Source organism: Procambarus clarkii, chromosome 4 (genome assembly GCF_040958095.1).
Source record: "Procambarus clarkii isolate CNS0578487 chromosome 4, FALCON_Pclarkii_2.0, whole genome shotgun sequence".
NCBI classification, from domain to species: domain Eukaryota; kingdom Metazoa; phylum Arthropoda; class Malacostraca; order Decapoda; family Cambaridae; genus Procambarus; species Procambarus clarkii.
In genome coordinates, this window is record NC_091153.1 from 27,454,803 (window position 1) to 27,473,504 (window position 18,702).

At 41.3% G+C, this 18,702-nt stretch overlaps 1 protein-coding gene across 3 annotated transcripts in view; it reads left to right on the forward strand.

Annotated features, from left to right (window-relative positions):
- Nucleotides 1–18,702, forward strand: part of LOC123750961 (uncharacterized) — a 335,999-nt gene that overhangs the window by 303,389 nt on the left and 13,908 nt on the right. Inside the window, exon 8 of one of the 3 annotated variants that reach the window (XM_069333325.1) lies at nt 3,954–4,452. The exons of 1 other annotated variant lie outside the window; for it this stretch is intronic. In XM_069333325.1, coding sequence (XP_069189426.1) covers nt 3,954–4,288 — 335 coding nt within the window. In that variant the 3' untranslated portion in view covers nt 4,289–4,452. Of the gene's footprint in view, nt 1–3,953; nt 4,453–18,702 lie in introns of those variants that run through there. One more of the 3 variants, XM_069333336.1, reaches the window with a different exon arrangement.

The window sequence follows — 18,702 nt, forward strand, 5'->3', positions numbered from 1 at the left end:
TGGTATAATCCTGAACCTAGAACAGAAAAGCCCATGACATCACCCAAACAAGAGAAATGTTGAACAAGCAATTCACATAAGAATAGAACAACCTACCATGAACACCCAAATCACGGAACTATTTACTCTACCCACCATGAGAGTAAGGACATGACCGGAATATAACGATGCCAACACAGAAGACACTGCTCAACATAACAGGCCTAATACACCTGATTAATCTTTGTATGTGCTTCGTCCCCCATTTATTCCCTATTTATCCCCTTTCCTTTTCCTTTATTCTACTGTTTTATCACCTGACCCCGTAATGGTATAAATTTAACAAGATCTGTAATTTCTTTTCACTTGAGAATGAACCATGGAGGTTCGAAACGTTGTACGATTTTATAATTAGTGTAATATATTCTTAAGTTATTCAATTCTTGTCTTTACCTAAAACAACATGACTTTTGATGAACTCCTCTTCCAGCTGAACCCTGATGCAAGACCATTAGTAAGAGGGATAAAAGCCCTAAATCAGAAAATAGTAAATATGGAATATGCTGTCGTATTCAATGAGACATGCATAAAAGAAAACCTGCTGCCAGTGTACACCACAATATCTATATATAAATATATATATATATATATATATATATATATATATATATATATATATATATATATATATATATATATATATATATATATATATATATATATATATATATATATATATATATATATATATATATATATAAAACTGAAAACTCACACCCCAGAAGTGACTCAAACCCATACTCCCAGGAGCAACGCAACTGGTATGTACAAGACGCCTTAATCCACTTGACCATCACGACCGGACAAAATGAGGTGATAGCCGAGGCTATTTGAACCACCCCACCGCCAGCACTCGGATAGTAATCTTGGGCATAGCATTTTACCAAATCACCTCATTCTTTGGGGCACACGTGAGGAACACAAATGCGAACAAGCCTGAATATTCATATATATATATGAATATATATATATATATATATATATATATATATATATATATATATACATATATATATATATATATATATATATATATATATATATATATATATATATATATATATATATATATATACATATATATTCTTTTCTTCACCTAAAAAAAGAATATGGTGTCAGTCAGCGATGACACCATTGACCAACAATAGCTCACCTGAGAACCGCAAAATGAGAGCACAGATCACCATGAAAATAGAAGAGGGCAATACCACAGGTGCCATCAGAATCATAACCAGCGATGACACCATTGCCCCCAGGAACGCCAGGACAGCACAGGCTCTACATGGCAAACACCCACCCAGAGCCCCAGATAGCAGCAGGAATCCCCAGGAAAACAATACTGGCATAGAACCTTTGACTGCTCGAGAATCTGAGGTGTACAAAGCAGCCATGTCTTTCCCAACAGGTTCAGCAGGGGGCTTTACAGTCCTAAAACCCCAGCACATCAAACAAATGCTGAACCCGGTGCTTGGAGATGCCACAAAGGACCTTCTGGTGGAACTTACCAGATTCTCCAATATGTGTTTGGCTGGCGGCATTCCAGAGGACAGTAGGCCTCTCTTTTATGGAGCAGCACTCTGTGCTCTAAAGAAGAAGGATAGGGGAGTCAGGCCCATTGCCGTTGGCAACACGCCTCGTAGCTAAGGCTGCAGTGAGATCTATCAGTCAGGAAGCGGCAACCTTGTTGAAAGCTAATCAGCTCGGGTTTGGAATCCCCCTAGGCTGTGAAGCTGCAGCACATGCAGCGCGGGCTTACATTGCTGATCTTCCGGCCCAGAAGGCACTAGTAAAGCTTGACTTTAAAAATGCTTTCAATCAAGTCAGAAGAGACGCAATCCTCAGGGCTGTACACAACCATTTCCGTCCCTTTTACCCATTCATCAGATCGTGCTACAGTGGGGTCTCTAAGCTTCTTTTGGGGGAGCATGAAATAGACTCCTGTGAAGGAGTCCAACAAGGTGATTCCTTGGCCCCCTCCTTTTCTGCTTAGCTATCAAAGTGGTCACTGACAGTCTGACAATCGAGCTGAACAACTGGTACCTGGATGATGGCACTCTCACCAGAACCCCGGATACCATTTTGGAGGATATAAGGAAAATCCAGGAGCAAGGAGCAGCTTTGGGCCTCATTCTCAATGCATCCAAATGCGAAATAGTCTTCCGCAACCCAGACATCACTGCCCAAATAAAAAATATTCTTCCAGACATTTTCGTTGTCGAGCCACGTGACTGCACCCTCCTGGGTACCCCCATTCGCCCGCAAGCAATCGAGGCGGTCCTGGATGCAAAAATCGCTGATCTAAGGAGAATGCTGGACAAGACTGACATGATCGATGCCCATGATGCTTTCTTCCTTCTCACAAGATGCCTATCTCTCCCTAAGTTGACTTACTTTCTGAGATGTTTTCCATCCTACAACAGCCCTAAAATAAATGTTTATGACAGCCTTCTGAGGTCCATGCTGGTGAAAGTCCTGAACCTGCCATTGGACGACTCGCAGTGGAAGCAAGCAACCCTTCCTGTTATACTCGGTGTCCTTGGTGTCCGCACAGCCTCCCAGATTGCCCTATCAGCCTTCCTTTCCTCCTCCCACGCATCGCACGATCTCGTAAGAGATATCCTACCTGAACTCCTGAGTGATTTAGCAGGAATACACGATCCTGCTTTCATTGAATGTTCAAATCAGTGGGATGCTCATGCAGCCCCAGCACCTAACATAGAACCATAAAAAAACACAAGCAGTCCAGCTGGGACCACCCACTAATAGAAAAAATAGCTGATGCCATGCTCAGCGCCGCAACATCAGACAAGGAGAAAGCCCGCCTCAGAGCAGTGCCTGCCCCCCATGCAGGAGAATTCCTCCTGGTAGTACCCATGTCGGCAATGGGCACGCATCTAGATCCAGAATCCCTTCGTGTAGCAGTGGCCCTCCTCCTTGGTGCCCCAATTCACACTGAATACAAGTGTATTTTCAACAGGGTGGCAGCAGACCAATATGACTGCATGGGTTGCATTGCGGAAGCACAAAGGGATGGCAAGCAAGACACAACGAGGTCAATGACATCATCAAGAGAAGCCTCGTCTCAGCTCAGTGCCCAGCGGAGAGAGAACCTAGTATCCTAGTGGTCCAAAACCCGGATTTCCCCGCACTTCGCCCTGATGGCATCACCATATACTCCTGGAAGGAGGGTAGACAGTTGGTGTGGCACAACACATGTGTATCCACCCAGGCTACCTACCTTGAGACTACCTTGAGGTGCTTCCGGGGCTTAGTGTCCCGCGGCCCGATCGTCGACCAGGCCTCCTGGTTGCTGGACTGTTCAACCAGGCTGTTAGACGCGGCTGCTCGCAGCCTGACGTATGAGTCACAGCCTGGTTGATCAGGTATCCTTTGGAGGTGCTTATCCAGTTCTCTCTTGAACACTGTGAGGGGTTTGCCAGTTATGCCCCTTATGTGTAGTGGAAGCGTGTTGAACAGTCTCGGGCCTCTGATGTTGATGGAGTTCTCTCTCAGAGTACTTGTTGCACCTCTGCTTTTCAACGGGGGTATTCTGCACATCCTGCCATGCCTTCTGGTCTCATGTGGTGTTATTTCTGTGTGCAGGTTTGGGACCAGCCCCTCAATTATTTTCCACGTGTAAATTATTATGTATCTCTCCCGCCTGCGCTCAAGGGAGTACAGATTTAGGCTCTTTAGTCGGTCCCAGTAATTTAGATGTTTTACTGAGTGAATTCTAGCAGTAAAGGATCTCTGCACGCTCTCTAGGTCAGCAATTTCTCCAGCTTTGAAAGGGGCTGTCATTGTGCAGCAGTACTCCACTCTAGAGAGCACAAGCGTTTTGAAAAGTATCATCATCGGTATAGCATCTCTAGTGTGAAAAGTTCTTGTTATCCAACCTGTCATTTTTCTTGCAGTTGTGACCCAGGCTGACACCTATGTACACCTCGGAGTTGATCAAACAGGTGGGGCGGCCAACCACAGGGAAATAGCAAAATCAGCCAAATACAGGCGATTGGAAGGTCAATTCACCTTTGTTCCCATAGCGTCTGAGATGCATGGCCCCTGGGGAAAGAGTGCCTTGGGATTTCTCAAGAAATTGGGCTCCAAGCTCATTCATGTCACCAGAGACCCAAGAGCTGCCAGTTTTTTGTTTCAGCGCCTCAGTGTGGCAATCCAGAGGGGAACCGCCTGCTGCATTCTCGGTTCCTGTCCGGAAGCAGAGGAGCTTCAAGAGATCCATAACTTTTAAGCACTCTTTGTATCAACCAATGTAAATCATGTAACCTTTAAATACATAATAAATAAAAAAAATCAAAAGGAAGGGGGTGGTAGAAGAAAAGCACACAGAAACAGTATTGGAGGGGACCTAAACATTCCCTCTAATGCGTTATGTGTGGTTTCCTCCGAGGCTAAGGGTCCCCTTATATATATATATATATATATATATATATATATATATATATATATATATATATATATATATATATATATATATATATATATATATATATATAAGGGGACCCTTAGCCTCGGAGGAAACCGAGGCTAAGGGTCCCCTATATATATATATATATATATATATATATATATATATATATATATATATATATATATATATATATATATATATATGTATATATATATATATATATATATACATATATATATATATATATATATATATATATATATATATATATATATATATATATATATATATATATATATATATATATAAATTTGTGAGGGTACCACCTCTGGTGCCAATGTGGGGACCCATAGCCTTGGAGAAGAAAATAAAAAGTATTCAGAGGAGACCTTGTGGTTTCTCACTGAACACTAATATTATCTTCTCCTACCACCCCCATTCTTTTGTATGTACACATATATATTTGCTTTATTTGAACTTTGTTACAAAAAAGGAGTTACATATAGGTTACAAAGATGGTAATCATAGGTTGTCGAGTTTCTCCAGCTCCTCAGATGGCGGGCAGGAACCCTGGATGCAGTGCGCATTTCCCCTCTGTATCGCCACGCTGAGGCGCTGGAAAAGAATCTTGCAGCTCTAGGGTCCCTTGTTGTTTCAATGAGCCTAGAACCCAGTTCCTTAAAAAAACTGGTAGCACTTTTACCCCAGGCGCCGAGTGTCTCAGAAGCAATGGGGACAAAATTGTAGTGGTGATCCAGTTCTCTATACTTACGGGATTTGGCTGCTTCCCTGTGGGTGGCAGCGCCACCTGGTTGTGCAACACTGAGGTTAATGTAGGTGTTAGCCAGGGGTTGATACGCACGTGTAGTCCCATACCAATTGCTTGCCATTCTTCCAGGGGTTCACTGTGATACCATCCGGGCGACCAATAAGAGCATCAGAGTTATGGGGCGTTAGGTAACGGGGCTCTCTTTCAGCTGGGCATCCAGCTGTGGTGAGGCTCCTCTTGATGATGTCGTTAACTTCACTGTGCCTCGAGGGCCATCCCCCTGTGCTTTGGCAGAGTAGGCCATGGTGGCCGTACCTGTCAACCACCATCTCGCCGCAAATACACCTATATCTGGTGTGGATTGGGGCAGCAAGGCGAAGGGCCACAGCAATTTGGAGGGCGTGTGGTGTGAGACGCGTGCCAGTTGCCGACATTGGGGTTGCTAACAGGAAATTCCCTGCATGTGGGGCTGCTACTGCTGTGAGGCGAGCAATGTCGTGTTGTGTTGTTGCAGCACCCAGGCACTCTGCAGCAACTTGGTCTACAATGGGGCCATCCCAGCTGGATTGCTTGTGGGCTTTTGGGGATGGTGGTTGAGGTGATGGGCCTGCACGAGAGGCCCACTCTGTGGCACAGCGTGTAAAATTGGGATCATGTACACCTGCCAGCTGATGTAAGTGGGCAGGTAGAATTTCCTTCACAAGGTCGTCGGATGCTGATAAGGAGGACAGGAAGGCTGGAACAGCGATTTGCGTTGCTGTTCGAACTCCGAGGCCCCCAAGTCTTACGGGAAGAGAGGCTTGTTTCCACTGTAGGTCATCAAGAGAGAGGTTAATGGCTTTTTCTAGCATTGATTTCAGTAACCGGTCATACTCACTTAGTTTTTGGCTACTGCAAGATGGTGAACACCTCAGAAAGTAGGTTAACCTGGGGAGGGAGAGACATCTGGTGATGAGGTAGAGTGCATCATGAGCATCAATATCCTCAATCCTTCCATCCATCCTCTTAAGGTCGGCGATTTTCTTATCAAGGACCTCATCGATGGCTTTCAACCCCAGGGGAGCTCCTATGAGTGTGCTGTCTTCAGGTTTAGTTTTATGGATATTTGGCAGAAGAACCTCTATTCTCTCTACGATGCCCTGGTTGGAACATATTATTTCACATTTAGAAGGGTTCAGGGTGAGGCCTAAAACTGCACCTTGCTCCTGGATTTTTCTGATGTCCTCCAGAAGGGAGTCTTGGGAACCAGCTAGGGTACCATCATCCAAGAAGCAGATGTTAAGCTCGCTGGACAGGACCTCTGTGACTTGTTTGATGACTAAGCAGAAAGGAGAGGAGCAAGGGGGTCACCCTGTTGGACGCCTTCTCGCGAGTCAATTTCAGGCTCACCAAACAGTAGCTTAAGGTCCATACTGTAGCATGAATGTACAAATGGGTAGAGGGTAGGGAAATGACTATGAAGCGCATGGAGTACAGTATCCCTCCGCACCAAATTGAAGGCATTTTTTAAATCTAGCTTGATAAGGGCCTTTTCGTCTGTGATGTTGGCGATGAAGGCTCGAGCTGCATGGGCTGCCGCCTCACACCCTTGTGGAATGCCGAACCCGAGCTGTTTTGGCTTCAGCATGTTGGCCACTGCATCACTAACTGTTCTTTCAGCTGCCTTTGCGACGAGACGCCGGAGAGAATTGCCCACAGCTATTGGCCTGATCCCTCCATCCTTTTTCTTTTGAGCACAGAGAGATGCTCCGAAAAAGATAGGTCTTATGGTCGCTGGTATGTTGCCAGCTAGACATGTGTTGGTGAATCTGGTTAGTTCCACCAAGAGGTTCTTTGCAATGTCACCCAGTGCAGGGTTGAGCATTTGCTTGAGGTGGTTGGGTTTTAGTCCTGTGAACCCACCTGCTGATCCTGTAGGGAAGGACTTGGCTGCTTTATGGACCACAGATTCAGCCACCCAGAGAGGTTCTGCTCCGGTAGCCCCCACTCGTACAATGTCGTCCTCACGCGGAGTCCTGGGTGGGTGTTTCTCCCTTAGGGCTTGAGCTGTTGCGGCATCTCTGTCGGCAATTGAGTCCTCACTGGTGATGACTCTTATTGCGCTAATAGTGTTCCCTTCTTCTATTTTCTTATACATATATATATATATATATATATATATATATATATATATATATATATATATATATATATATATATATATATATATATACATATATATATATATATATATATATATATATATATATATATATATATATATAGGTTAGGTTGGGTTAGGTAGCCGAAAAAGTTTAGTTAGGTTAGGTTAGGTAGGTTAGGTAGTTGAAAAACAATTACTTCATGAAAACTTGGCTTATTAGGCAAATCTGGCCTTGTGTAGTAGGCCGAGAAGTGCGTTCTGGCTATTAGGTACGACATATATATATATATATATATATATATATATATATATATATATATATATATATATATATATATATATATATATATATATATATATATATATATATATATGTTGCAACCCGTTCTCGCAAATTTAATAAGTCAATATTGACTTATTAAATATGTGCATAGGTGACATACTTAACATAATAGTTTCCCTTGAAAAGCTTCATAGAAAACACCGACCTTACCTAACCTACTTAGTATGTTAAGATAAGCATCTTATTGCTTCGTAATTACAATTATTACCTAATCTATACCTATAATAGGTTAAGTAACAATTGTAATTACGAAGCTAAAAGATGCTTATTTTAACATACTAAGTAGGTTAGGTTAAGTCGGTGTTTTCTATGAAGCTTTTCAAGGGAAACTATTATGTTTAGTATGTCACCTATGCACGCAACTAATAAGTCAATATTGACTTATTAAATTTGCGAGAACGGGTTGTATATATATAATAGTATATTTTGGTAGCAGTCTTTCCTGTAGACATATATTATTAAATATGACCGAAAAAGTAAGATTAATAATTCAAACACGAATTTTCTCGATCTTTCGTACATTTCTTTTCACTGTTGGTGGTAATTCAAAAATCAATTCTCCAAAATTCGTTTTTATTTCTAGTCTGACGCGACACTTGATCGCGTTTCGTAAAACTTATTACATTTTCAGAGACTTTAGTTTACACATACACAACTGAATAGAACTTACACATCTCCGATTTGTTTATATCTACATTTGAGTGAGGTGGATGGGGTGAGGTGGCATTAATAGGGTATTAATTTCATCAACACAAGACAGAACACGAAACAATGGGTATTGAATGGAAGTGATTGTAGAAAGCCTATTGGTCCATATTTCTTGATGCTTCTGGCGAAAATGAACCTCATACTCTCTGACCAAACTAAATTCCAAAGGGCAACGAAGGACACTACAGCCGAATTGAAAGCAAAGGTCAACAAACTGATTGAAACTGTGAACGCCAAGAAATCCGGACTCCACCTGCCAAAGATTACTGGGGAATATAAACCTGGATATGCGTATGGAAATGTCAAGACACACAAGCCTGGAAACCCACTTCGGCCAATCATTAGCCAGATACCCACACCCACGTACAGACTGGCGAAGCGACTCAACGGCCTGCTGACTCCTTATGTCCCTTGCGCCTTCAGCCTGAAGTCCCCAAAAGAATTTATTGACTTACTACGGGGCACACGGGCCACATGGATAAGAGCCTCGTTGGACGTAGAATCACTGTTCACCAACGTACCTGTGGACGAGACAATCGGGATGATAGCCGACAGAGTGTATCGTGATCCAGCCTGTACTCCTCTTGACATACCAGAGAATATTCTAAGGAAACTACTCCAAGCTTGTACTAAAGAGGCACCCTTCTTGAGCCCGGATGGGCACATGTATAAGCAAGTAGATGGGGTCGCCATGGGTTCTCCCCTAGGTGTCCTATTTGCAAACTTCTACATGGGTACCATCGAGCAAAAAGTCTTAGTCGACATGAACTTGAAACCGGCCATATACTGCAGGTATGTTGACGACATTTTTACACAGGTACCTGATGTCAGACATTTGCAAGAGCTGAAGGAGGCGTTTGAGCAGAGTTCCGTGCTGCGTTTCACTTACGAGATGGAAAAAGATGGGAAGCTGCCCTTTCTAGATGTAACAGTCATGGAAAAGAGCGGAGGTTTCCACGCTGCAGTCTACACTAAGGAAACGAACATAGGAATGTGCCTAAATGCCAACAGTGACTGCCCAGACAGGTACAAGAGGAGTGTTGTTAACGCATATGTCGACCGTGCTCTCAGCCACAGCTCAGAATGGAAGCAAGTCGACGAAGAACTCTGTAGGGTAAGGAAGGTCCTAGTCAACAACGGCTTCACCAATGATTTTGTCGAAGACATCATAAGAAGGAAAGTGAAACGCCATGCAACCTCTGAAGAGACAACTAACACAACACCTATACCCCCTATTAGACTATTTTACAGGAACTTCTTTTCCACAGCTCATAAAACGGAGGAAAGGGTCCTGAAAGATATTGTTAATAGAAACGTTATCCCTACAGACAAAAATCAGAGGATACAACTGACGATTTACTATAAAACCAGAAAAACGGCCAGCCTACTCATGAGAAACTCTCCTGACACAAAGCAGAACGCTTTAAAAGAGACCAACGTCGTCTATGCCTTCAAATGCCCTCTTGGGGACTGTAAGCTCCAAAAAACCCAATATATAGGCAAGACAACAACATCTCTTTCTAGGCGTTTAACGATGCATAAGCAACAGGGCTCCATTAAGGAACATATAATCTCTTCCCACAACCAAACCATCGCCAGAGAAATCCTAGTAAACAACACAGAAATCATCGATAGATACAGCGATAGCAGACGGCTTGACGTTTGCGAGGCACTACACATCAAAAAGTCAACACCAGCAATCAACAGCCAATTAATGCACAACTATATTCTACCCACCTCAAGACTCCGCTCCAATATAGAAGCATCAAGAAATATGGACCAATAGGCTTTCTACAATCACTTCCATTCAATACCCATTGTTTCGTGTTCTGTCTTGTGTTGATGAATTTAATACCCTATTAATACCACCTCACCCCATCCACCTCACTCAAATGTAGATATAAACAAATCGGAGATGTGTAAGTTCTATTCAGTTGTGTATGTGTAAACTAAAGTCTTTGAAAATGTAATAAGTTTTACGAAATGTGCTCAAGTGTCGCGTCAGACTAGAAATAAAAATGAATTTTGGAGAATTGATTTTTGAATTACCACCAACAGTGAAAAGGAATGTACGAAAGATCGAGAAAATTCGTGTTAGAATTATTAATCTTACTTTTTCGGTCATATTTAATAATATATGTCTACAGGAAAGACTGCTACCAAAATATACTAACATATATATATATATATATATATATATATATATATATATATATATATATATATATATATATATATATATATATATATATATATATATACATATATATATATATATATATATATATATATATATATATATATATATATATATACATATATATATATATATATATATATATATATATATATATATATATATATATATATATATATATATATATATATATATATATATATATATATATATGCGAACGAGCCTGAATGGTCCCCAGGACAATATGCAACTGAAAACTCACACCCCAGAAGTGACTCGAACCCATACTCCCAGAAGCAACGCAACTGGTATGTACAAGACGCCTTAATCCACTTGACCATCAATGACGGGACATAATGAGGTGATAGCCGAGGCTATTTGAACCACCCCACCGCCGGCACTCGGATAGTAATCTTGGGCATAGCATTTTACCAAATCACCTCATTCTTTGGGGCACACGTGAGGAACACAAATGCGAACAAGCCTGAATGGTCCCCAGGACAATATGCAACTGAAAACTCAAACCCCAGAAGTGATTCGAACCCATACTCCCAGAAGCAACGCAACTGGTATGTACAAGACGCCTTAATCCACTTGACCATCACGACCGGACATAATGAGGTGATAGCCGAGGCTATTTGAACCACCCCACCGCCGGCACTCGGATAGTAATCTTGGGCATAGCATTTTACCAAATCACCTCATTCTTTGGGGCACACGTGAGGAACACAAATGCGAACAAGCCTGAATGGTCCCCAGGACAATATGCAACTGAAAACTCACACCCCAGAAGTGACTCGAACCCATACTCCCAGAAGCAACGCAACTGGTATGTACAAGATGCCTTAATCCACTTGACCATCACGACCGGACATAATGAGGTGATAGCCGAGGCTATTTGAACCACCCCACCGCCGGCACTCGGATAGTAATCTTGGGCATAGCATTTTACCAAATCACCTCATTCTTTGGGGCACACGTGAGGAACACAAATGCGAACAAGCCTGAATGGTCCCCAGGACAATATGCAACTGAAAACTCACACCCCAGAAGTGACTCGAACCCATACTCCCAGAAGCAACGCAACTGGTATGTACATGACGCCTTAATCCACTTGACCATCACGACTGGACATACCAGTTGCGTTGCTTCTGGAAGTATGGGTTCGAGTCACTTCTGGGGTGTGAGTTTTCAGTTGGATATTGTCCTGGGGACCATTCAGGCTTGTTCGCATTTGTGTTCCTCACGTGTGCCCCAAAGAATGAGGTGATTTGGTAAAATGCTATGCCCAAGATTACTATCCGAGTGCCGGCGGTGGGGTGGTTCAAATAGCCTCGGCTATCACCTCATTATGTCCGGTCGTGATGGTCAAGTGGATTAAGGCGTCTTGTACATACCAGTTGCGTTGCTTCTGGGAGTATGGGTTCGAGTCACTTCTGGGGTGTGAGTTTTCAGTTGCATATTGTCCTGGGGACCATTCAGGCTTGTTCGCATTTGTGTTCCTCACGTGTGCCCCAAAGAATGAGGTGATTTGGTAAAATGCTATGCCCAAGATTACTATCCGAGTGCCGGCGGTGGGGTGGTTCAAATAGCCTCGGCTATCACCTCATTATGTCCCGTCGTGATGGTCAAGTGGATTAAGGCGTCTTGTACATACCAGTTGCGTTGCTTCTGGGAGTATGGGTTCGAATCACTTCTGGGGTGTGAGTTTTCAGTTGCATATTGTCCTGGGGACCATTCAGGCTTGTTCGCATTTGTGTTCCTCACGTGTGCCCCAAAGAATGAGGTGATTTGGTAAAATGCTATGCCCAAGATTACTATCCGAGTGCCGGCGGTGGGGTGGTTCAAATAGCCTCGGCTATCACCTCATTATGTCCGGTCGTGATGGTCAAGTGGATTAAGGCGTCTTGTACATACCAGTTGCGTTGCTTCTGGAAGTATGGGTTCGAGTCACTTCTGGGGTGTGAGTTTTCAGTTGCATATTGTCCTGGGGACCATTCAGGCTTGTTCGCATTTGTGTTCCTCATGTGTGCCCCAAAGAATGAGGTGATTTGGTAAAATGCTATGCCCAAGATTACTATCCGAGTGCCGGCGGTGGGGTGGTTCAAATAGCCTAGGCTATCACCTCATTATGTCCGGTCGTGATGGTCAAGTGGATTAAGGCGTCCTGTACATACCAGTTGCGTTGCTTCTGGGAGTATGGGTTCGAGTCACTTCTGGGGTGTGTGTTTTCAGTTATATATATATATATATATATATATATATATATATATATATATATATATATATATATATATATATATATATATATATATATATATATATATATATATATATATATATATATATATGTATATACATGTGTGTAAATCACGAAAATATGCACGTTATTAAAAATGTGACAGTGTTTGACCACGGAAGAAATTTGAAACAGGAATTTCCTTAAGTACTTTCGTATATTAATACATCTTCAGAAGGAGTGATTTTACCAACCCGTTCTCGCACTTGCTTATTGTCAATATTCGCTTATATAATAAATGCATATGTGACATACTAATTGTGAATATTTTAGTTTGCCTTGAAAAGCTTCATAGAAAATACCGACCTCACCTAACCTTCTTAGTATGTTAAGATAAGCATCTTATTGCTTCTAAATTACAATTATTACTTAACCTATACCATTGATGGGTTAAGTAATAATTGTAAATAAGAAGCAATGAGATGCTTATCTTAACATACTAAGAAGGTTAGGTGAGGTCGGTGTTTTCTATGAAGCTTTTCAAGGGAAACAAAAATATTCACAATCAATTAGTATGTCACATATGCACTTATTAAATAAGCCAATATTGACAATAAGCAATTGCGAGAACGGGTTGGATTTTACAGGTCAAGTATTGTACATAAATTGGCAGGAGAGTATGGTGGAGTGAGGTGAGGTACAATAACAAATGAATGGGAATTAGATGGACACAAATATGAGCCGCACAACAAATGCTGAAGGCTTATTGGCCCATACAATGCAGCTCCTATCCATACCCACCAACAGGCCCACACATGGATTATAATAGCATAAGATAGTAAATATTTACAATGAATTAGTGAGAGAAATGTGTTCCAATTATCTTACTCAAATCGCCATTTAATTGATTTATCAAAAATGGATCTAAGTTATATAAACCACTGCTCATGTTCAAATTACTTTTTTTTGTAATCTGTATCAAAGCAGATTCAATTATGTTTCTGTTATAAGTGCTTTTACAATTCGTTATTGAAGAAGCCATCTCCCAATCAATTTGGTGAGCATCTTCTGACAGATGAACAAACAAACCATTAGACAATTGGCCATGTTTTACAGAGTATTTATGTTACGAAATTCTACATTTTAAATCTTTAGATGTTTGCTCAACATACAACTTATTACAGTCTTTACAAGGTATTTTATAAATGGCACAATTATCACTACGAGGGCTGTTTCTAAGTAATAGCTTACCAACAGTATTTTCGTAGCTAAACAATACATGTATATTAAAAAGTTTCAAGGCCTTGACAATATTCTCAAACCCAGAGAAATATGGTAAACATAACACATTCTTTGGGCGAATTTTTTCACTGCATATATTATTATAATATGTACGACGAGCTTTGCTACGACAAACTTCCAAAAAACTAAGTGGATAACAAAGCTTGAGACCAATCGAATCAATATTCTTAAACTCTTCATCTAAAAATTCTAGACTCACAACTCGAAGAGCTCTTACATACATTGGAGAAAAAATTGACTTTTTCACATTGTATCTATGCCGTGAAAAATAATGAACATAAGATAAATTATTCGTAGGTTTTCTGTAGACACTAAACTTTAGTGAAAAATCTTCCTTATGAATAAGTACATCTAGGAATGGCAAACATTTATCAATTTCAGTTTCCATAGTAAATTTTTTAGAGGTGACTTGATCATTAAGTTTGGCTACAAATTCGTCTGTGTTTACATCTGAAGGCCATATACACAAAATATCATCAACATATCTAAACCATGGAATGATTCCAGGGGTTATTTTTGAAACTAATTTCTTTTCGAAGAATTCCATGTACAAGTTTGAAAGCAATGGCTATAAAGGATTCCCCATTGCCATTCCAAAATTCAGTAAATAATACTCATTATTAAAGGTAAATTTACATTCTTTCATGCTCAACTTAACAAGATTGGCAATAATATCAGCAGAAAGAGGTAAAACATGGTTCATTAGTTTACGAGCAAGATAATCAAGAATATCATCAACCGGTACCTTTGTAAACAAGGAACAAACGTCAAAACTGATTAACTTTACATCAGGAGTGACAGGAACACTATTCAATTTGTTAATTAATTCAAGAGAATTTGTCAGAGGAGAAGAAGAAATAGTTCCTAACAATGGGGACAAGATTTCAGTAAGCCATTTAGAAAGCTTGTAAGAAATGGATCCCACAGAACTGATGATAGGCCTCATGGGATTGTTAGGTTATGCGTCTAGACAAGTCCATATAGATATGGTAATGAAGGTGATGAGGTAGTAAATTGATTAAGAAGATCTTTATGTTTACTTAACAACTTCCTCAAGCTGCTCTTGAAGAACTTGATGATGTCCTCAAGAGGATTTATCCTGAGTTTAGTGTATGTTGGAGAATCTAGGAGGAGATAATTCATTTTCGGAATATATTCCTCCTTGTTTAAAATAACAACAGTGCTGGATTTATCAGCCTTTGTTATATGAATGGATAGGTCGGCTCTTAACTCCTGAAAGCTTCGTCTGAACCTTTTAAGGAAATTGTTTGTTTGAGGCGTCAACGTTGAACCATAAACAATACCTTTAACCAGGATTAGGTTTTGTGGAGAGAGTTTTGTTTTTCAAGCTGTAACAATGAACTAGCAATCTTAACTGCAGAAGTTTGATTTGAAATGGCAAATGACATACCATAACCCAAAGTAGTAACCACATTTTTACATATCATCTTGGATGGCAAATTCAACACGTTGTTTAGATTGGATTTCTATGTCCAATCACTATTTTTAATCAGGCTTTCTAACTTGCGCTTTAGAATTTTCTGTAACTGATTAATTTTTCTGAGTAAGTCACTGTATATTTCATCCATCAGAAGATTTTTCCAGTCCAAAGGTATTGTGTGAGGAAAGTTTCTTTTTGCTGTATCCAGACTTTAGAAAACAAAACGTTCACTTGATTTTATAACTTCAATGTGTTTTTTCAAAATGGTAGCACAGAAATCACTGAACGGTTCATCACCCAATTTGAGGAGACGTGCAGGTAGCAGAGACTTGGGTACAACTTGCTCACCAAGACATTGTTTCAGGAATTTGAGGCGGGTGCGAGTGCAGTGTGCTTTCACTAGTAGTGTAGCGAAGATGGTCACGAAGGAAGCAGTCTGAGGGAACAGCATAGCAAAAGTGTGCGTGGTTGTCATTATGTGTGTAAATCACGAAAATAAACACGTGATTAAAAATGTGACAGTGTCAGACCACGGAGGAAAATTGAACTAGGAATTTCCTTAAGTACTTACTTATGTTAATACATCTTCAGAAAGAGTGATTTTACAGGTCAAGTATTGGACATGTCAATACAGGTCAATACATGGATTTTACAGGTCAAGTATTGGTCAGAGAGTATGAGGTTCATTTTCGCCAGATATTCGTCTTTCGCGCTGGAATCAACCTCACTGAGGACCAAGTCAATCTCCTAAATCTGGGTATAATCTGTCACGTTATGTCCAGACCAAGTGAGATGGCCCGGAAAGTAGAGTGGGAGATCCTGTTGGACGACATAGTCGACCTCGAGACACAAAGGAAGATCACCACCAAAGACACCTTGCAAGCGGAACTTATTGCAGAAAGAGGAAAGATTCGAGGCAACTACAGAAGCACCATACTGTCGAGCTCAAAGCGGCAGCTAAGAGCCTTCGTGAGAACAAGGAGATAGTTGTCAGGAGAGGTGACAAGTCGCCAATATACGTCATTCTTAAAAAAGACGAATATCTGGCGAAAATGAACCTCATACTCTCTGACCAAACTAAATTCCAAAGGGTAACGAAGGACACTACAGCCGAATTGAAAACAAAGGTAAACAGATTGGTCGAAACTGTGAACGCCAAGAAATCCGGACTCCACCTGCCAAAGATTATTGAGGAATACAAACCTGGATATGCGTATGGAAATGTCACAAGACTCAAGCCTGGAAACCCACTTCGGCCAATCATCAGCCAGATACCCACACCCACGTACAGACTGGCAAAGCGACTCAACGGCTTGCTGACCCATTATGTCCCTTGCGCTTGCGACCAATTATATCCCTTGTGACCTGAAGCCTGAAGTCTCCAAAAGAATTTGTTGACTTACTGCGGGGAACACGGGCCACAGGGATAAGAGCCTCGTTGGACGTAGAATCACTGTTTACCAACGTACCTGTGGATGAAACAATCGGGATGATAGCGGACAAAGTATATCGTGATCCAGCTTGTACTCCTCTTGACATACCAGAAAACATTCTAAGGAAACTACTCCAAGCTTGTACTAAAGAGGCACAATTCTTGAGCCCTGATGGACACATGTACAAGCAAGTAGATGGGGTCGCCATGAGTTCTCCCCTAGGTGTCCTGTTTGCAAACTTCAGCATGAGTACCATCGAACAGAAGGTCTTAGTTGACCTGAACTTGAAAGCTGCCATATACTGCAGGTATGTTGACGACATTTTTACACAGGTACCTGATGTCAGACGTCTGCAGGAGCTGAAGGAGGCATTCGAGCGGAATTCTGTGTTGAGTTTCACTTACGAGATGGAGAAGGATGGGAAGCTGCCCTTTCTAGATGTAACAGTCATGGAAAGGAGCGGAGGTTTCCACACTGCAGTCTTTACTAAGGAAACAAACATAGGAATGTGCCTCAATGCCAACAGTGACTGCCCAGACAGGTACAAGAGGAGTGTTGTCAACGCTTACGTCGACAGTCCTCTCAGCCACAGCTCAGGATGTAAGCAAGCCGATGAAGAACTCTGTAGGGTAAGGCAGGTCCTAGTCAACAACAGATTCTCCAATAGTTTCGTTTAAGACATCATAAAAAGAAAGGTGAAACGCCATGCAACCACTAAAGAATGGTTGCATGGCGCAACCACTCTTCAACAACTAACAACGCAACAACTTCAACAACTTTGCAACTAACACAACACCTTTACCCCCTATTAGACTATTTTACAGGAACTTCATTTCCACAGCTCATAAAACGGAGGAAAGGGTCCTGAACGATATTGTTAATAGGAACGTTATCCCTACAGACAAAAATCAGAAGATACAAGTGACGATTTACTATAAAACCAAAAAAACGGCCAACCTACTCATCAAAAACTCTCCAGACACAAAGCAGAACGCTATAAAAGAGACCAACGTTGTCTATGCCTTCAAATGCCCACTTGGGGACTGTAAGCCCCAAAGAACTCAGTATATAGGCAAGACAACAACATCTCTTTCCAGGCGATTAACAATGCATAAGCATCAGGGCTCCATGAAGGAACATATAATCTCTTCCCGCAACCAGACCATCACCAGAGAAGTCTTAACAAACAACACAGAAATCATCAATAGATACAGTGATAGCAGGCGGCTCGACATCTGCGAGGCACTTCACATCAAAAAGTCAACACCAGCAATCAACAGCCAATTAATGCACAGCTATATTCTTCCCACTTCAAGACTCCGACCAATAAAGAAGCATCAAGAGGAAGTTTGGGCCAATAGGCCCTTTGCAGTTACTTCCATTCTTCCCTCTCATTTATCCAATTAATACCCATTGTTCCGTGTTCTGTCTTGTGTTGGTCAAAAGTTTGTTCACCTCATCCAAAACTGTTGCAACATATCACCTCACCCAAATGCGAGTATATAAGACAAGCTGTTTAGTGTTAGCACAGGCACCGTTCTTGTGCCATGTAAGTACACTACGGGCTCACCATAGCCTGTACTACTTGCCCTGCTCCTGTGCCAGGTATGTTATGGGCTCACCACAGCCCGTGCTACTTAGAACTTGTTCCGAGTAGCT